The 21,750-nt window shown below is 37.6% G+C and overlaps 1 protein-coding gene across 15 annotated transcripts in view; it reads right to left on the reverse strand.

Moving 5' to 3' along the window:
* Positions 1-21,750, reverse strand: part of LOC113064151 (serine/threonine-protein kinase MARK2-like) — a 28,670-nt gene that overhangs the window by 1,689 nt on the left and 5,231 nt on the right. Inside the window, exons 1-18 of one of the 15 annotated variants that reach the window (XM_026234754.1) lie at positions 15,272-15,475; positions 15,080-15,187; positions 13,977-14,030; positions 13,588-13,636; positions 13,226-13,291; positions 12,776-12,846; positions 12,414-12,470; positions 12,074-12,310; positions 11,880-11,999; positions 9,787-9,886; positions 8,938-9,050; positions 8,310-8,430; positions 8,094-8,221; positions 7,907-7,995; positions 5,622-5,759; positions 3,965-4,225; positions 3,194-3,220; positions 1,503-1,541 (exon numbers count right to left, since the gene is read on the reverse strand). In XM_026234754.1, the coding sequence (XP_026090539.1) occupies positions 1,503-1,541; positions 3,194-3,220; positions 3,965-4,225; positions 5,622-5,759; positions 7,907-7,995; positions 8,094-8,221; positions 8,310-8,430; positions 8,938-9,050; positions 9,787-9,886; positions 11,880-11,999; positions 12,074-12,310; positions 12,414-12,470; positions 12,776-12,846; positions 13,226-13,291; positions 13,588-13,636; positions 13,977-14,030; positions 15,080-15,187; positions 15,272-15,460 (1,967 nt within the window). In that variant the 5' untranslated portion in view covers positions 15,461-15,475. The other 14 variants (XM_026234748.1, XM_026234761.1, XM_026234753.1 and 11 more) reach the window with 14 other exon arrangements.

Raw genomic sequence — 21,750 nt, forward strand, 5'->3', positions numbered from 1 at the left:
CTACAATGCAGTTAAAACAACAGCATCCACTAATTGGACATTTTTTGGGGGTAAAAACAAAAACAATAAAAAGTATACAAATGAAAATTAGGCTGCATTTTACTCTCACCCGAGGCATCCTATCTTCTTTCAGATTAATCCAGTCGGTGTTATATTAAAATCTTTGATCTTTCATGCTCCATAATTGCAGTCAGTGTGTGTTGCATGTATCTGTCCAAAAGATCTGAAATAAAAAGCTCTGGGGGGTGAACAAAGGACTTTTTGTAGTGATATGATGCGTTTTTGTAAGAAAAATATCCATATTCAAAACGTAATAATCACTTTAATCTAGCTTGCACCAACAGTTGTACACACAAGCGTTCCCGGGGCGGATGACGTCCTAGGGTCAACATTGCACATGCGCTGGTGAGTCTCGTGAAAACTGTTTACAGGATCAAAAGATGCAGTTTTATTACTTTAGAAAAGGAAAACCAGTCTCCTTTTGGCTTATATAGAAATTCTCTTACATTCTTCTTTACAAAGCCATGTTTTGTACTTCTAAATTAGTGACTGTTGTTTTGTTTTGACCTCTTCTCTACATCTCACCTGCATCACTTCTGAGTGGCACATGCGCAAAGCTGACCTCATGTAATTCCCCCAGAACTGCTTCTGTTTACAACAGAGAGCACAAGCTACATTCAAGTGATTAAGTTTTGAATATGGACATTTTTCTTACAAAAATGCATCAATTCGCTACTGGAGAACTTTGTTCACCCCCTGGAGCTTTTTTTTTTTTTTTTTTTTTAAATGGAAGGACGCTTTTTATTTCAGGTATTTTGGACTAAAGCAATGCAACACCCACTGACTGCAATTATGGAGCTTGAAAAAAAAAAAAAAAAAGAAAATTTTTTATATAACTCTGAAAGAATAAAGTCATATACACCTAGGATGCATCGGGGGTAAGTAAAATGCAGCCTCATTTTCATTTTTGGGTGAACTAACCCTTTAACTCTGTTTAAGTGTTGAAATTTAAAATGAATTTATTACATATTTTCAGATACTAAGAAATTCTTGCATGTAAATCAATCATTTGAAAGTTCGTTTAAAAGTTTGGGGTCAGTAAAATTTTAGGGAATTATTTTAACAAGGACATATCAAATTGTTTAAAGGACATTTGTGTTACAAAAAATCCCTACTGCAAATAAATGTTGTTCCTTTGAATTCCTTATTCACCAAAGAGTTTGTAATATTATTGTTTGTTAATGTATTATGTATTAAATAAATGCAGCCTTGGTGAACATAAAATACTTTGAGTACTGACCCCAAACTTTAAAACGGTAGAGCACATTTGATTGTCTAATTTTTCAAGTCATCCAGTGATTCAAAAGAAAAAATACTCGGTTTAAGCTTTAAATGACTCCACACTCAACTTTATAAAACATTTCTAATTAAGTTATGATTCAGTGATTTGAGAAGTACGCTTTGTAGATAAATGATTTTTATTAGTCACTCGTTGTCCTCACCTGCTGGCCTCATCTCGACCCTCTCCCTCATACGGACTCCTCAAAGAAAACCAACAAGTTTAGTCCCTCAATTCAAGTTCTCTTATTTCTGCTAGCTAAGTACTAGTCCTGTTCATGTAGATGTAATAAAACTTAAAATATCTTAAAAAAACCCATAAAGCATCTTTTTACAGTCCCTTCACCACCTTCTTGAGCATTTAATTTTAAACTCTTTACCTCGGGATCAACACACACACACTCACTTAAGCCACTTTGTATTAAGCATAAACGCCTGAAAAAAATTAGACAAATGCTATTACACCAAAACTAGGATTTAAATATTCATATTCCAAATGGTCAGCAAATATCAGTGTCAAAATGAAAGTTTGAATTTTCTTTGTGTACATGATTTGAGTCTGGTCATTTAAGAGCATATAACATTTTAAATGACCCCAAAAGGAATTCAAACTAATTTCAAATCTTATTTGAAACCTAACATCAAAATTCATAGTATAGTGCAGTGCCTAGAGCAAAACTACAAGTGGTCCTTCTAAACTTAACTTCTCAAACTTGTCTGTCAGACATCAAGTGTAAAAATTAGCATCTAGTTCATTTTCTCACTTGTGTATTGTACAGCTGAACAAGTGACTTCAGTGAGGTGTGTGTTGAATAATACAGTCGGACGGGGAGACCAGCCACCTCCAAAACAGCGCAGCACAAGAACGAAGGGACAAAAGCAGCACGTCCGTTTTAGTGCAGCATTATAAGAATAAGCAGTAGACCGTAAGAGGAGAAAAGCAGGTGTCACCCTTTTACAACCCTCAGCATGAAGACACGACTGACATTCTCTATCGACCCTGCCTGGCTGTGTGCTTCTACCTGCTAACTATGAACTTACCTGACCTAAACCTTTCGGCAAAAATAGACCAGAATAAGGAATTAAATTATTTCTCTGACTGCGCTGAACAAACATACTTACGACTAGGGCTGTCACTTTTAGTTCGAAAATCGATTGCACAACCAAAAAAAGTTTCGAAAATGAAAATAGGGAATCGATTTTAACCAAATATGTACACTATTAATTTTAAAGAGGTGTTGATGTCTATTCATAGATATCTTTTATCACATTTAATTTGAGTGCAAGCTCACAATTGAAGTAAAACACTTTTGTTTTTTACTTTGGCACTGTAGATTTAGCTGTATGTTTGACAGTATTTTAGTAGATGTACAGTAACCTTTAAATGGAACCTAATCATGAAAATCAGAGTTTATGAAATGTTTTATCAAAAGTTTATCAGTCCTTGTACAATGGTGTAATTAGAAACAATCTACAAAGACCTATAAAACTTGTGTTACACTATCATTTAACTGCATTGTTGGAGTGTAGTCATGTTGCATGATGACAGCACAGACGAGGGCACAGGGAGACCATTTCACAAGATCTGCGGCACAATGTACATGACCGGACTCCATGAGTTCATATGAGAGAGAAGCAGGATGTGATGCAATCGAGGAGGAGGAAGAGAGGGCTGGCAGAGGAGTGAGTCAGGCAATGGACGCAGAGCATTAGTAAAGAATAATACCACGAAAAGATATGCATGTGGAACAAAAATAAATGCTGGTTCAAGACACAAGACATCACAGAAGGAATATAGAAGACAGGAAAAAGACATTGTCTTGGGAAAACGCAAGGGTAGCGTTATAATGCCTACCTTCTGGGAAATCTGAATGAGAGATTTCTACAAAAAAAGAATTAGAGAAAAAGGGAAAAATGGTGTTTCTCACATGTGCATGAACCATTGGAAAATCGCTCAAAGATTAACTACATCCTGTTTGGCTGAAAGGTGAAGAGGTTAAAAAGGGTTCTTTATGAAACCTATGAAAGGTTTTGACCATTAATGTTAGCTGAGGGCACTGAAAAGGGCACCAGGGTTTGTAGTCAGATTAAAGAATATGGATTAAACTAAGTCACACAGGGCCGTTTAAGATTGCTGAGGAAACTGAATTGTAAATGCATTGCATGAATGATGGATGTTAGATTAGGGTCCGGTTTGCAGGGTTCCCACAACTTTTCTCAAATTTTCAGGATTTTCCAAGTCATTCTTGATTGCTGGACAAAGATCAACCTTTGTTTATGTAACAAACAAAAAAAATGACGATGCAATTAATTTCCATGACTTTTCTAGGCATGGAAATCACTCCCTGATATTTCTATTGATTCCCTGACCGTGGGAACCCTGGATTTCATATGTTAGTAATCCTTCAGTTAGCATCTTTCACACTTAAAACCATCTCTGCTCCAGCAGCCCTTTGTTTCAGAGTTCATGATCTTAGCCATAAAAAACAGTGCCAGTCCAAACCATCTCGCCCTGAAAGAGGGGAGCACTGGTGAGTCATGAGAATGCGTGCATGTGTATTCCTAACTGTTCACTTAAAGTAAATGCAAGTAACACTGTCACCGTGTGGAAGGATCATGAACTCACCTGCGTACAAATTTGGAAGTAAACTTGCTGAAGATGCCTGTCCCAGTACGGCGCACCTGGCTGTTGCCATGGGAAAGCGAGGGGGAGGCTGAGGGGTCATTGTACGCTGAGGCTTGCTGGTCTCGTGTGGTTCTCTGCTGGCCGGCGTGGAAAGTGCTTCTGCTCGTCACCCCTCTGGAGAAGTTGGTACGGTCAGCCATTGAGGAAATGTTTATGTTCTGAGCTGAGGGGGACACCACTGGTGCTTTCTGGTTGGCCGTGCTATTTTGTACAAATAGTTTGCAAAGGTTAAAAGAGATTAAGTTAACACTCAACTTTTGCAGCCATCAATACAAACCAATGTAAGCTGCTTGAGAGCAACATGAATAATCAGGCACAAAAGCATGAATAGGCCATTTCATTATGCTAACAACTGCAGCTCTTGCACTGACGGCAGACAAATTATCCTTGTGGAAAAAAACCTACAATTAATTTGAGGTTCATTTCAAAAAGTGATGGAATAAAACCCAGGCATGCACTTGCGTGTGAAAGTATAAATCCAGCATCAGCCCTATGTGTACCATGCCAGACATGTGACAAGCCACAGGGCTTAAACCACACGAGGACCACATTTCTGATACATATATTTTTTTCAATGTTACAAAACAATACAATAGGTTAATATATTAGTAAGTGTTAAATGTGAAGTGTGTAATTTCTGCAGAACAGGAAAAATTACCTTTTCAAAAATAATTTTTACTATTACAAAATGCACTGGTAATGCATTGTTTAGTGGCCGATATATGATTTTATTTAATTGATAAAAAAAAAGTTTACCTTTAAAAACTCCAATTTATATTATATATTATATTTTACCATATAAAGGTGTTTACTGTATTTCTGAACAGTAGTGTAAAACTAATCGTCTATTGGTCAGATTTACAGTAACACCCTAATACAATGTATTCAAAGTGCTACAGTGTTTAATATTTAAGGACAACTTGAGTCTACCTACATTAAACCAAAAACAAGTATTTTAACACTGTTTAACACACATCACCCCTAACAGTTATCATGCAGCTATTACCAACAAAAAATGAGACTCAAACAACAACAGAAAACCAAAAAAACTCAAAGAAACTCTTCAGGGAGGGAGACAAAACCATTGTTAGCATTCACACAACGGTCTGTGACACAAGCTTGGATGTCACAAACGACTTTATTAAAGGTTACGCAAGCAGTGAGAGGTTTTAGAAGATATGAATGCACCGTCTGGAGAAGAAGGGGTTAAGAAAAGAAGGGGTTAAGAACAATGGGGCAGCAGAGCAACCCAACACATGAGACAATGAGTTAAAGCTTGCATGTGCATTATGAATTAGAAAGGAACAGACGGTCAGGTGTGTGTTGTGAACAATGTGTGTTTATGCGGAGGAGAAAGTGGGAACGGCGTGTTATTGTGACGGATAACGAGTGAGAAAAGTAGGTAAAGTTGAAAAAAAAAAAAAAAAAGATGGCCTTCTCATCTCTTTGCTTGACGTATCTGGTACTTCGTCTGCGGATCTCATGTATTTCAAACCCCCCCAAAAAACGTTTAAAGTTTCTGCTTTAAAACAAGCAATCTATACGTCTTGGTTCGTCCCTGGCTCTTGAAGTCGAATCCCCATCTGAATAGACTTGCCTGGGGCGATGTGCATGGAGGTCTGGGGGACTGGGGTGGGCAGAGGTGGACAAAGACTTGTGGTGACGGGTGTAGGATGAGGCGGCGAGGACCGCGGCCGCTGAGGCGGTGGAGGCGCGGGACCCTGGAGTGTTCAAGCTAGGGGAAAGACGAATCACAACATCCCCCATGTGCGGACGCCCCCCACGTACAGAGTGGAGGGAGGTATGGGTGAGGTTGTAAAGCAGACAGGTTAGACTCAGCAAAGATGGAGGGATTGGATGAGAAAGGGATGGAATAAGACAAAAGCACACACCAGGACATAAAAATACAATGCTGCAATGCGATAATGCAGGTTTGGATGCCATTTATATCTATATACATTAAAGTTTGCCAAAGTTGGATAAAACTTGCATTATTGCTGGAAAGCTCACTCCATCTCAGTGAGAATCAAAATCGAGATATAATAATGATCAAATGAGCCTCAAGGGCATGATGTGCATTTAAAAGCTACTCACAGTACCTTAATTATTAAACAGGTAAAGTTTATCAAACCGATCGTTATACATACGGAATAAAAGCAGACGAAAGACATCTGATGCATTTGTGAGGGTGATCTGGTGGCAGTATTTGTATTTGCTGCTCTGCAACCTGACCTTGCGCACACATATAAAACTCTTTCCACATCAGTATTCTGACTGTGCTATGGATTGTCACCTCAAGCAGACTTCAACATCCATATCATTCGGTTTCCTGCATCTCTTTTCTGTGTAACCTGATTATTTGGGTCGGGCAAATTCTATGATTTCTACATGACTACATTTCTATGAATGTGTATATTTAAATAACTTTAATTATTTGAGTGAAGGCATCTCCAATAAGACACTCTACTCTGGACTGTGGGCAGGTTTTACTCCATCTAAAAAAAGTCATATTTTAGAGAGAGAGAGAGAGAAAAAAAAGTTGGTTTCTGTGAACGTAACTAGGAATCGTTAGAGAAATATTCTGGGAAGTTTACAATGTAGGATATATATATCAAATGCATCTGCGGCATTCTGTCGATTACACAGACAATAATTCCCACCTGTCCCCAAGTTTGTAAAAATGAACTAATGCAGTTACAATAGTTGGCATTCTGCCCAGAGGGTTTAAGAGGACATGCAGCTCATATTTCTGTAAAGAGCACTTCCACTGTCTGCTCAAATGGTGCCGTTATCCAAATCATCTTTCTGGGATAGAACTACTTTTCTAGGCAGAGTTCACAAAAACTTGCATTTACTAAAAGTAACCAGATTTACTGTTTACTGTCAGAGATTCTACAACACAATATTCTTACACTAACATACTACTGTTCAAAAGTAGGTCAGTATGATTTAAATAATAATAATAATAATTGCATCCAGCATGGTTACATTAAAGTGATCAAAAGTAACAGTAAAAACATTTTTATAAATGTTTAGAAAAAACTATTTCAAATAAATGCTGTTCTTTTTAACCTGTGTGACACTGAAGAGTATAATATTGACTGCTGAAAATTCAGCTCTGCCATCACAGGTATAAATGACATCTAAAACACAAAAAAATAGAATATAAATTTCAATAATATTTTACAATATTATAGTTACACTGTATTTATGGTTAAATAAAGGCCACCTTGATTAGAATGGAAGACTTTTTTTAAAAACATAAAAACTGTACGGACCTCAAACTTTCGAACAGACGTCTAAACTTTTAAGCGTTCCAATTATAGTTTTCAAATGGAGATAATTGAAACACTGATTTATTGTGCTGCAACTGCAAGCATATAGCTGTTAAGGAGTTTCCCTGAAAGAGGTGTCATAAATTATTGCCAGTTTTAATCTTTAGCATGCCACAGAAAGACAGTAAATTGAAAATAACTCAGAATATTATTTTATTGTATTGAAAGGAACCCAAGCTGCTGAGCTCTCAAATGATTACATACTTTTTTTTTTTTTTTTTAATCCTTGGACGAATTCTAAATTCTTAAAGGCATTGCAAATCTAGCTGAATAGATTTCAGCTTCATGCTGCATTTGAATGTGTTCTTGAATGTGTGCGATTGTCAATGTGTGAATGCATGTGTGCACATAACAGGATTATGTTTCCCATGCTGGCAGGACAGCAGCCTGACAAAATGAGTCGAGAGCAGAGAAGCTTTCCAAGCGGTCTAAATATACACATACTTTTAACACCAATCCACTGTGTTAATCCAAGTTTGATGGGTGCTTCCATTTTATTCGTTGCATGAAACGAAGACTCTGTACATAAAGAGGAATGTGGCAGTACCTGTCCTTGCCATTCTGTACTCCCAGAGTGGCTCTCTCAGTGATTGGCGAGTTCCTGCTGCGGCTGGTGCCTGAGGACAGGATGCTGTTCTATATGGCACATGAAGAGCACACAGAGAGATCAGTGACGTGAGATCACACCCGTGCTGTGTATCAGTCATCGGCTCCTCAGGGGGCTCTGTACTCACAGTGGAAGGGGTAGGAGTTTTCTTATGGTCTCCGGAGATCAGCGGGCTGGGAGGGACTTTACTGGAGCTGCATGAACCACTGATGTGCTTGCTTTCACCCTGAGGACGCTTGGTGGAAACAGAGGAGCCTGCAGTGTAGAGGGAAAACATCTGAGCTTTACAAACCAAACCAGCCGGCGCTTATGGTGGCTAATGACCAGCAGAATGATGCTGTACTTTGGTCTGTGGGTCTGCGGGACTTTGGGTTGGAGGTATTGCGTTGTCCCTTATGAGGAGATGCTTGGGTGTTGTTTGTGAGGTCAGGGGCTGGACGGGCCTTTATTGATATTTCATCCATCTAAGAAAAAAGAAGAAAAATGGTACTTTTGCTTGAGCTTTAAATTTGCATTTTTACTCTACTATGGTTAAAACAACGGCCATTCCCAAAGCAGGAACTGTACAGTCAGGTACTCATGTGTGTAATTATTCGTGTAATTTTTAATGAAGCCTCTCAAAATATAATTATGTACATGAGTATATCAATTATTAGGTTACAGTTTTAAAGATTAAATTAAATTAAATAAATTTAACAGAAATCAAACCAGAACAACAACAACAAAACAGAACAAAACAAACTAAAGTAGAACCAAAAAATACACAAATAAATAAAAAAGGAAAGAAACAACACACAAAAATAGAAAACAGAACAAAAAAGAACAATGAAAAACTAATTTATACAAAGAAACTATTTTAAAAAATGGAAAAAGCAATAAATAAATAAAACCGAACACAACAAAACCAAAAGCTATTACAGTTCTACATGCACAAACAGCCAGATATTCACATGATCTTTAGAGTAGCATACCTCTGAGTTCCTATAGTCCAGTAATAAGTAAGTTGCCATGACATCATTGTATTTTTGCTTGATCAGGCAGTCTTGTATTTCATCTAGAGAGTATCCCATCCGTAGCATAATATCTGAGAGGACAGACAAAAGAGTGAAATAATTAGAAAAACAGCTTACCTGCTTGACCACAACATCTTGACCTAGAATTTTATATTCAGTGTCATAAACTATAGCCACGATGCTAGGGTATCATGGGTAACTGCTGTGTGCATTCTAAGGTGTGCTGGGTGTTTGGGTTGGTGATTTCTTACAGCTCAAGCCAAAAGAACCTATCAACCATGTCTCTACAATATTCTGGTTACTATATATGGCTGAGATCCCTCCTAGAATGCAATCCACTGATCATAAAAATCTGATTCCTTAGAGATGTAATACCAGTTAGGGCATCATTCATGTCTGCAGCACAAATGCTGCAAGATAAATGATGCACCAAACCTTTAATAGTTCATATTTTAATTACACAACACTAACCTCATGTATAAGCAACACAACTAAATATATTCGTTTTGAAAGTAACAACTATCAAAATTAAAGAAAACAATAATCCTGCACAAACCACACACTGTTGGGAGACAAGAAAACAGACAAGTGTTATAAAGCAGGAAAAACTTGGGTTGTTGCGTTAACTCACAAATAAAGAGGCTCAAATGAGCTGATGTGTGGAATTCAGATTCAGTCCCATCACCAAGATATATTACCCAATCATAATCCATCCAGCTCTCAAGCCCCACCCACCACCATCACTAAAGCCCCAGGCCACGTCTGCCCCACCTATCTTCCAATCCCCTGCACTGCTGGGGTGCTGACCTGTCCTCTTAGGGTCCTTGTAGTTGGGTTGGGGTTCAATGTAGGGCTTCAACTCGTCGTCCTCATTGCCCACGTTCATCCAGCGGTCCTTCATGATCTGCTGCTAAGCGTAAGGAAGGAAAGGACACAAAGTAAAGAGATCATAATGGAGTGTGGATCACTGGTGTAAATTAGCATGATGCTAAATAAAATAGTTGGCCTTTATTGAAGAGGGTACACGGACAGTCAACTGAGGGCAGCACTTCAAAATCACATCACACGGTGATGAAAAGCTGAATTATTCCGAGAAAACACATCAATCTGCAAACAGTTGTTTGTACAGAGTCTAAGCCTCAGACTGTACGCCCACAGACCGCCCGTGAACAATCTGATGCACACAGCACACAAAAATAGCAAAAGCTGGCTAAAATCATCAGATCTGATCAGATGGCTTTTATGTAATTTCCAGGAATAAAGGTTTATATAAAGTCTATCATTTTACCAGGTAACAGGTAGCTGCACAGGCAAAGCTGATCACTGGATTTGCCATAACTTGAGAGGTTCATGGCCCTGAATTTTGCATACAATATTCAATAAGCTAATTTAAAGCAAATTTTTGATGTACATATATACTAGGGATGTTCATTTGAACCGGTTAACCATTAACAAACCTTAAAAATCACTTCTTTTATTCAACTATTTATTAATACATTTAAAAAGGTTTGCTGCATGGTTAAAATATGCTATGCGTATAAAATGTTTCTTTATTTAGGAAAAGAGAAAAAAAAACATAAGTGGCGTATAATAAGTTGTATTTTATTATTTCATTCAGAAATGGGCTTAATGCCGACACGAAATGTTTGCAAACATTACAATGAACTGTAAACATAGCTATACTATTTTAGTTCTCCCAAACTCCACAACAAATCATTTCAATTAACAGTTTTTAGAAATGAACAAAAACCAAAAATAGGCCTTTCAGAAGTTATAGAAATATAAAAGACAAGCCAAAACAAATTAAGTTTAGGCTAAAATGAAAGTGAAACCACAAATTAAAATGTTTCCGTATTCACGACGTATTTGAAAGCCAAATTATTATTTATTATGTACTTCACTCGTGTTCCAATATCTAATATGTTTTGCATAACATCACGGTGGTACGGTGATAACACTTAACGGCACTGATTTGACTACATATTTAAACTGAGCAGTGTGTTTTTTCCCCATATGTTTGACTGACTGAATTTCATTATGATAATGAACAGGCTGCATTGTCAAGGTAGCAAAGCTTAACTGTGTGTGCATGCGGCACCAGCGCAATCACTTGAGTGGAAGGAGCAACTACTCCCTACAGTCATAAAGATAATCTGAATTGTAAATGGTTTGCTTTTCATTTGCCTAAATTCACAATAAAAACAAATCTGTGTGAAAAATAAGCTTAATGGAAAAAATAGGATGCCGCTTCCTGCCCTCTGGTTTCCTTTCGTGCAGCACAAAAATGAACCAAAACTGCATTTTTCGTCCATTTTCTTAACTTATTATTTAAGTAAAAATATATTTCTTGTATAAGCCTATTTATTCATTTCACAGAAGCGCTTCAGGTGCATGATGTGATATGATGACCATGTGAATCCTCAGTTCTGTTGTTTGCTGCTTTTGTACAATCAATCCCCGGGAAACATATGCAAGTATTTTTTACGGGTCACAGACACTGATACTTTCTAATTTAAAATAGTCTTGTCGGTTAATGGCTAATAATCTGTTAACGAGCCTCGGTCTTTGGTTAGGAAAAATAACGGAAATGAACATCCCTAATATATACATCAAATACATCAACAGATCTTAATATAGTTTATTTAACCTTCTGGTTTGTTGAACTGATTTCACAATTTTCACTGAATTCACAGTTTTATGATACACTTACACATATTAAGATCAAAACAATCAAATCTATACATAATCGGTTTCAAATCAAACCTCTGAGACATAAAGTGCCTAAAATCGAAGAAACACCAATATCGGCTTTGCCAGAATAAGCTGCAATGTAGACCAGACTTTACACAATATTTAAAGGTCAAGACTTAGCTTATGCAAGTATTTATGAATGTTCAAACCTCAAGGCTCCCTCTCTTGGTTGGGTTGAGTATGAGTAATTTCTTCAGTAAGTTCTCACAGTCGGTCGACATATAGAAGGGAACCCTGTACTTGCCCCTTAAAACCCGTTCTCGCAACTCCTACGAACACACAAACACAAGCATTCAGCATTTCTGTCAAAGCTGTCGACACGGTCTAATTTGTCTGTGCTCACCTTTAGATTCTGTCCATCGAATGGCAAAGAACCGCTGACCAGTGTGTATAGTATGACCCCAAGGCTCCAGACATCCACCTCCGGCCCATCATACTTCTTTCCCTGAAAGAGCTCGGGGGCAGCATAAGGAGGGCTGCCACAAAAAGTATCCAGCTTGTTGCCCAGTGTGAACTCGTTACTGAAGCCGAAATCGGCAATTTTAATGTTCATATCTGCATCCAGGAGCAGGTTCTCTGCCTGCAAGCAAAGGAGAATCTTTAATGATCATGTATTTAGGGATGAAATCCAATCTGCATTAGTATAATGCAATAAAATACAGTGTGAAAATTATCTCGTGTACCTTGAGGTCTCTGTGGACAATGCACTTCTGGTGGCAGTACTGCACCGCTGATACAATCTGCACACACGCATAAGCAGCACGTACTTCTATATCAACACTAGCTTACACACAAAGTGACTGGAATTAACTTTAGCAACTTTTAAGAACCATTCCTATCAGGTATTAGCATCAAGATTAACAAATGTGACTCCTTGAGAGGATCGACTGATCGGATGAGCCATACCATCATGTGAACAAGGCATGACATTTTAAAAGTAGAAAAGAAAGCACATATAAAAGAGGAACCCAAAACACTACTGATGCGTTTACAGCCCCTACGGAGCTATGGATTACATGTAACAACCAAATGTGCAGCTTCTCACCTGTCTGAATTTGGCTCGAGCCTCTTTCTCTTTCATTCTGCCGTGGGCTACGAGGTAATCAAACACCTCACCTGCAAACCAAGAAGGGGAACAACAGTCACGGTTAGAAAAGAAACAGTTGCAATAAAATTGAGAGGGTAAGCTAGAAGTCTGGCTTTGGTACGAACACAGCCTCTGGTACTTAACTATAAAGCAATAATTTGCGTATAAAATAAACATCCTCAGGTGACTGATAAAATGAAACTAGAGCTGTCAATAAATTCAAAATTGAAAATTCATGATTGAATGTGATTTGTATGGCATTCAAAGTGTGTTTCACTGTTTCCTATGGAATGAGGTCTATGCGGTGGGACCATTTACATAATAGCTGGACATTCAGACATGAAAACACATTTAACGTGTAACAGCGTAGATGAAATGAGGTTAAAATGGGTTGGGGAGAGCTCTGACCTCCGCTGGCATATTCCATCACCAAGTAGAGCGTCTTGTCTGTCTCAATGACTTCAAATAACTTCACTACACGAGGACAAGAGGGAAAAAAGAGAGATGTAAGAAACATTTGACACATTTTGCTTTATTTAAAGGCAATGTAAGTATACTGGATTGAAGACTAAAAATCATTTTGATTTGGATTATTCCCAAGGGGTTTTACGCTCACCAAATACAGTTGCACAGAAAAACACTGACATTTGGAGGAGGATTAATGAACCCAACAATAAAAAAAAAAAAAAAACAGTGGGCGCAGCCAAAACCAGAAAAATGGAGATTCAAGCTGAGAGACTTATGGTGATTTGTCTGTCAGTTAAGCTTACCAATATTTGGGTGATTCAAGAGCTTCATGATCCTCACTTCCCGAAATAGCTGAAAAGGGAGATGGAAGATGTCAATTTGCAGCAAACAGATGATGTGGAGTGTAAATATTTCAAGCTTGTGCACACACGAGTAAAACGTGGTTGAAAACTACCCCCACCAAACCCCATATCTGACTAACTCTTTACTTCAGGAAGTATTGGAGTCTAATTTTCTATAATTAGCTGCCATGGGCTCTACAGAGAAAAGGCTTTGGATCTTAAAAGTTGTGAGGCAACAGGAAGAGACACAACTTAACACGGGTGGGAGAGTTAAAGAAAACAAATCAGCAGTAAACTTCTGAAATTGTATTTCGACCCCATTAAACTTTAGGAGGAAGGGTCAGACTCACCTTTTGAAGACTGGAGGAGTTGAGCTGAGCCTTGTCTATGATTTTCACCGCCACCTGATTGAGAGGGTGAAGAGCTTGGTTAGGGAGAGTGCTCGGGAAAAGCCCTGAGGCGGCAGGCACACATCAGCCTCGGTCTGCCTTAATACAGATCACAATCTCACATCATCAGGAAACAATTCACCATGCTGCATAGAGATTACAGCATGCTGCTGCTGCTCCTGCGGCGAGCGCACACATGTGAACCCAGAGTTCTCTGCTTCACCCTCGTCTCTAGAAGTCTCATACTCTTCTCTGTGGTCACGAGTCACATGGTGCGTTATCAGCATCTCAGAACCATGCAGTCTCATTTTTTTGCATTGTGACACATCCAAGTGAAAAAGATTATCGAAGGAATGAAATGAAGTGTAGGCCCATGACTTGGTTCGATTTATTGGTTGCGGATTAGGCAGAGTTTAAGCAAACGAAACCATTGGAGAAGTCTGGCATACGTCAACAGGGACAAGTCTTTTGAGATATTTCAATTCATTTAAAAGGGTAAAAAACTAATTAAACTTCTCTACAAATGAATCTCAATAAGATCGGTAATATTAATTTAGAAAAATAGACGAATTGTGAATTTCATGCAGACTTTACATTTCCAAAAATAAAATTGAGAGAAGGAGAAAATTCCTTCCATTTTATTCCAAGATGTGTAATTTTAGCATTAAATTACAATTTCATTACAAATGAAAGTATTTAACAGTGTTTGTTACACTGCTGGTACTATTAGATGTTGTTCTGAGTATGATCATAGTATGATGACAAAAATACAGTTTAATGTTTACTAGGAAACACTATATTGCCATTTCTACATACACTTTCAGTGCATAGCAGAGGCCGTTTTTTTCTGAGAGGGATCAGGTGGACGGCTGCTGCGGTTGCTTTAAAATCTCTGAGGCGTGAGACCTGAGCCAACAACTGAGCAGCATGTTTATCTTCATCTGCATTATAGAGATTTAAACACATCTGATTTAAACACATTCCACTTATCAGACAAATCACATGTCGTTTAAACAGCCTACAGTTTGTCACATTTTTATCTGGGGTGTAAACTCAACCCTCACCTCTTTGTCAGTGAGGACGTGCTTGGCCAGTTTGACCTTGGCGAAGTTGCCTTTGCCGAGGGTTTTCAGGAGTCTGTAGCAGCCGATGTGGGGCTGCTCGGAGCGAGACTGCAAAGGGGGAGGGAGAGAGAGAGAGAAAAAACTTTAGGCCAGTGTTTGCTTTTCAAACTTTTCCAGAACACAATTCTTCACCTGGGAATGGTTATGAAGGCTGAACCTAAACACACAGATGTGAGGTTTGCAGAGAAATGCTTTAATAATATCCTTATCAGAGCTTGGGTGATTTTGACTGTATAGGACTGTTGCCAGTCGCCATCTGACTCTCACACTAATGAGAGGACAATGCAGAGTTGAGGAGTGAGGAAGAAAAAGAGCAGACATTTAGGATGCACCACAAATTCTGTAGAAAACAGCATTTTTGGTATTTGACTGATAGGAAAAAAAAAAAAAAAACAGGCAGTAAATTTTCAAAAATGAGAACACTACACTGACATCCAATTAAAAATTAAATGGTAAAACTAAATGGTTTAGGTTTCATTTAAGTAAACAGCAGAAGCTGCTGATGATATATTGATGCAAAAGAGATTGTGTTTAGATAAGCACTGTGTGTAAATCCTAAAGATTCACACTGCAGGCAAAATTCACAAGTGACAGTTTATATTTTCATTTCCTAACTTGTATTATAGTCCCAATAGCAAACTTTACATACTTTGCTCAGCATCTTCGTTATGACCAAATAAATCAGTGAGATTTATTAATGTTTTTGGAAACATCTCTTATGCTCACCAAGGCATTTATCTGATTAAAAACACAGAAAAACAGTAATACTGTAAAACAGCATTACTAAATATCTTTTCTATATTAGAATATAAATTGTAATGCATTCCTGTGATGGCAAAGCTGCATTTTCAGCAGCCATTTCTCCAGTCTTCAGTGCCTTCTGATGCTTCAGAAATCATTCTTATATGCTAATTTGGTGATCAATAATTATTTCTTATGTTGACAACAGACATGCTGCTCATATTTTTGTGGAAACAATGATACTTCTTTTGTGTGGATTCTCAGATTAATAAAAAGTTCAAAAAGTTCTTTATTTATATATATATACTGTATATATATATATATATATATATATATATATATATATATACAGTATATATATATATATATACACACACACACACACACACACACACTTCCCAATAAATTATATTCAGTGTGTAATGTGTAATATTCAATACACCTGATTTCCAAGGAAAACAAGGTATGACAGCTGCCATGCACTAGCGACGCACTTATTTTGAATAGAGTCTTTTTACAGTCAATATTTCAATGAACAACACTTGAATAATTGTACTGTTTTATACCTACATAGTACTTTACCACATTAACAGCTCCATTGCCCTTAAAATATGAATGTCTGTAAAAATGTAAGAAGTTCAAAATTTCACTTTAGCTATTCCAATCCAAACAAAGACTAATATCAAAATGAACACTTTCAGTTTTGGTTTTCAGATTCAGACTTTTTCATTTTAGTGCATCACGAAAAAAGAGAGAGATTGAGACAGAGCAGGATGATGTGTGATGCTGTGAACTTGGTCACATGACAGACAGCAAGCAAGTGAGAAGAAAAAAGAAAGAAAAAAAAAAGAAAAGAGGAAACTAATGGAGAGCGAGTGAGAGTGAGTGAGTACTAGACAGACAGAGACCGAGAGAGAGACACAAAGATAAGTTTTTGACATTGGGGATTTCTCTCGACTGTCGTGAGGTACATTTGGTTCTTTCGGTGTTGACTGGGGAACAGAGCATCAATTGTGGACTGTCCCAGAGTGTGAGCTCAAATTAGAGCTGTAGTCTGAGGACAGGCTGTTGACCAGTGAGGTGAGCACAAGTGAAGTCTGGCTTGTGTCTGTACATCAGTGAGCTAAGAGTGCCCTTTATCTACAGAGGGCAAAAATCTACAAAAACACAATTTCAAAGTGCTCAAAAAAACAATGGATGAGGTCTGTGATTTAGTTTTTTTGTGTCTTCCTCGTCATACCCTCTTGGAGGCAGATAAATTTACTTCACTTCTGCTTAATATATATAGAGAGATGATCGATCGTGAAAATGATGATTGCCCTGACTTTAAAAAATATATTTAACTGTTTTCTGATTGGTTATTGCAAAACTTTGGGCGATATCTGAGGTCTGATTTGTTAATGTTCGGCAGCATGCCTTCCAGACCAGGGAACTAAAGTGAAACTGGATTTGAAAGGCCAAAGCGATGCCTGGAATCACTTTGATAATGAAATACAGTTAAGCACAAGATGTCTAGCTCCAGTCTGTCACATACACATTACAATGAGCACAGGATTGGTATAGAAAGCTATAAATTCTCTGTGCTTTAGTTGCCTGTTGTACAGCAAGCTATTAAGGGAAGTTCAGACTAGAACATAGTCATAGTCACGTACGCATTCATGTCCTTTAGTGCAGTACGTTTTAATGGGTATACAATGGATTATTTTAATATAGGATGCATTTCTCTGATTTTTATTCATATTTTAGCTCAAAAGCATTGCCTGATATTATTGACCATGACTGGGTTATTTAAGAAGGTCATACTGTTTTTAGATGCTTCTTTTTCAAAAACATATTATTAAGGGCAGATTAGTGTTGGGCGATATGGTTATTTTTCAAATCGTCCTATCGTCAGCCGGTGAGATCGACGATACACAATATTATCGTGCCTGGGTGAAGCAAGAGAGAGACTCTTTGTTCCTATCATAGCATAACTATTCGGTGTTTTAAACCTCGCAGGTGCACGAGAGAGAGCCTATGGAATCATCAATAATCGAAAAAATATACTTTCAAACATACTGATAAACTAACATTAAATATAAAAATACTGTATTTAAAACAGCTTGTTCATATACAGTCGGACGCAACTGTCATATCGCGCGTCCTGTGACAAATCTGCCACATCTGCGTACAGACGTTATCAGTCTAAATGTTCTGTAAAGTCCGTAAACGGTGAAAATCAATAGTAGATTTCATTTGAAGTCCAGCAGTTTAACACTATTATTGGGCATAAATGAACACGTTAAATATAAAGTATTTAAAACAGGTGGGTTCATATGTTTGGACTCTGGAGTAAGTTTAATTGAACTGATGCATCAGTCATACAGCTCTCCGGATCGCGCGCCTCATGACGAGACCAACGCACCGCCACAGAAACAAGAATGAGATGCGTTCTAACATAACGGTGGCATTAAACTCAGTTAGTGAGGGCTCGTTTAAAATATTGAACATATAAAAGCCGTTCAGATTACTTGTTAAAGTGCAATGAAATACCTTATATCGGGAGACAATGTACGTCTGTTTGTGGATGGAGACTTTGTAACGGCCAAAACGATGCATCACATTATAGTTTGGAGTGCATGAAAATAATAAGGCGGCAGAGCGAACTTACGGATGATAAATTCGCTCTGCCGGCTTGTAAATATTTTGTCTTTACTTTATTTGTAACGCCAAGAAAGAGTTAATCTCTCATGTTTGAGAAGAGCGTGATGCCATGTAGCAGCCATTAAATGTGTGGGACACCAACTCCTCCTTTTCTATCTCTATCATTTCATGGATTTAACTTGTTATCCGAGTCAAAGCGGACAACTTCAGTGACTATAGGCTCTAATCCTCCTGCGCTCACGGTGTGTGTGTGTGCGAAATGCGGGGATGAAGTGAATAGCTGGGCAGTTTGATAGCTGAATTATAATAAGCAGCCTAATAAAAATAATAATAATTATAATCTAATACATTTATAGGACAATGAGCCTAATATCATCTTGATTAGCGACAGAGAAATCTGCTTCTGTCGATATCTCTGACTATCGTCGATACACGATACAATCGTCTATCGGCACAACCCTAGGGCAGAAGTTATTTTTTTTCCAATAGTACGCACATACATAACATTATAACAAGAACATTATAGGATGTTGTGAATTCTTTCTGCTTTCCCTGGCAATGTTTCATCCAAAGCTCTGAGAGTTACACTCTCTGGATAGATAATGTAACTTAGCTGAAGTTCATTTGGAATTTGCATCCTTTTGTTTAGAAAGAAGTTGTAATGTTACGTTTATCTATTGCATCTAAGATATTTGACTAATATCACAGGATGTGGCATAGAACAGGCTTCGGGTTACTGGAGTTCATCTCTTCAGCTTCACCTCATGCAGCTCTTTCTTTTATGAACACTGATGCAACAATCTAAGTGTTATATTTTCTAGTCATATTATCTATGCGCATAATGGAGTATATATAAAATACTTTAAAAAACTAATTATTATATCTAATATCATACATTTTACCCAAGATTAAATTAAATTAAATTGAAATGAAATACATTAAAATTTATGCATTTAGCATTTATATACACACACACATACAGAAATATCTATTATAAAACATCTATTTCAGTGCAAAATAGGACTCATTCTTTGTGAGATTCTCCCACGTAAACAATCACCTTCACACAAACAAGTTTGCCTGTTGTACGTGACAAAAGGGAAGTGTAATGATACTGCAGCGAGTGCACGTCACACTGAGCTGATGTGCTGCGAGGGTCTGCAGTGCGAGTAACACTGAACACACACACACACACACACCGTTCTGACCTTCAGTACAGAAGCTCCGCTGCTCACCCACAAATGTACCCACACCTATCACCTCACCAGATCGATGATATCACTTCAGCAGCCAGGGAAAATACTACAGAAACATGCCTGCACACCATGATAATTCTTACACAATTAACGCCTGAGAGATAAAATGCTAGACCAACCACATACAACAGGAAGAGACAGTCTGTCTTCCTTTGAGAAACTAATAACAATACAAGTAAATAAGCAACAAACTTCAGGCACTTTAAAAAACACTACGTTTTAAAAATGGCATGTGATGGGATCATTGTAAAGACTGTAAGTCTATCACGTACAGATATCAACAATAAAAATACAAGGTTTCACTCAAAGACTAAGACAGATCAAATAATATGAATGCTCTAGTGTATATTTAAAGAGCCATTCACAAATGAAGTGCTTTTCAAAAACAGCTAGGAGCCCAACAGAAGGAAATTAAATGTGGGGTCCTGAGATGAAGTTGAAATATTTTTAACTTGACAAGGTGTACTAAAAGTTAGATGCTGGAACGTGCCACAAAATGGTCAAACATAAACAGCACAGAAAACATGTATTATGTGAGCAGCCCCCAAGTCATATACAGATGTGGCTCTGTCATGTTTTGGCTTACATTTATGCCTTAACATAAAGAGAACATGAATAACTGATATAAGTAATGCTTTACCAAGATAAATGTCCAAATACAACATTAAACGGTGCATAAATCTTGGGGGGAAAATCCTCACAGAATGAGAAGACATGCTAACTTAGCTAAAACACTCATCAGGTACCTCTAGCTTTTGGGCTAATTAAAAAAACACTAGCTGTGAATTTAATCTCCTCAAAGGAACATGACATAAGTGAGGGCAGGTACACTAGAATGAATTCAAAACAAAAGCCCAGTTTTGATAGCCATAGACGAATAAACCTTAGGCCCACTTCAGAAGATCTCTGCCTAAAATAAGGTCCACAAGCTGACCACTCTTGGGATCCGAAATGGGAAAAGCATTTTTCCTCACACACTACAGCATAACAGGAAGTTGGGCTAATTCCCGGAAGTTCAGTGATAGAGGAGAATAAGACGGGGAAGAAAAAAGCCTAAATTGTTTGGGTTTTGTGTCACACACAGGAAGCGACGTGTCTGGGTTTGTCAGGAGGAGTGGCTGCCGGAGCCAGACGAGGCCTTCAAGAAGATCTCTGGAAACGAAAGCTGACATGCCCGGACAGCTGGGAAATAAGACAACGGAACGGAGTGGGAGAAGACAAACTGCAGACTGAGCCCTTCTGATGGTTTCTCCAGTTCATCTGATCCACTAGCAATAAGTCAAACATACAAGAATGCCAGAAGAATTATTGTCATCGCAGGGTTACATGTGTCAAAAAGGGACTACTAGGTTTCAAAGAAACTGAAGAGAATAAGGAGCTCACAGTAATTAAAAGTGGATGTTAGACACAATTATCTCAGACTAAATGAAAGGTGTTGGACAAAACTACGATCGGAATGTTGAATGAACTATATTTAAAGGGTTGGTTCACCCAAAAATGAAAATGATGTCATTAATAACTCACCCTCATGTCGTTCCAAACCTGTGAGACCTCCATTTATCTTTGGAACACAGTTTAAGATATTTTAGATTTAGTCCGAGAGCTCTCAGTCCCTCCATTGAAGCTGTGTGTATGGTATACTGTCCAACACAGGTGGTTGAACAAGGTGTTGCAGTCCAAATTAAAATTATTGTTTCTTAAATATCTGCAACAATATTATAGTATTTTTATGCATTGGTAGAGTCAAAAACTTACATACGGCACATTTAACCTAGTTAGGTAAAGTAATTTTTATATAATATAATATAGAAAAATCAGAGTATGATTTAAAAAAAAATTTGAGTAGTCCTATAGTTTTTTTCTTTTTGTATTACATTCTACATTTCTTTAATTTTATCTTATTAATTTGAATTTTGACTAACAGATTATTACCATTAATAAAAATTTATTTACTTACTAATTAAATATATA

Source organism: Carassius auratus, chromosome 46, assembly GCF_003368295.1.
Source record: "Carassius auratus strain Wakin chromosome 46, ASM336829v1, whole genome shotgun sequence".
NCBI lineage: Eukaryota > Metazoa > Chordata > Actinopteri > Cypriniformes > Cyprinidae > Carassius > Carassius auratus.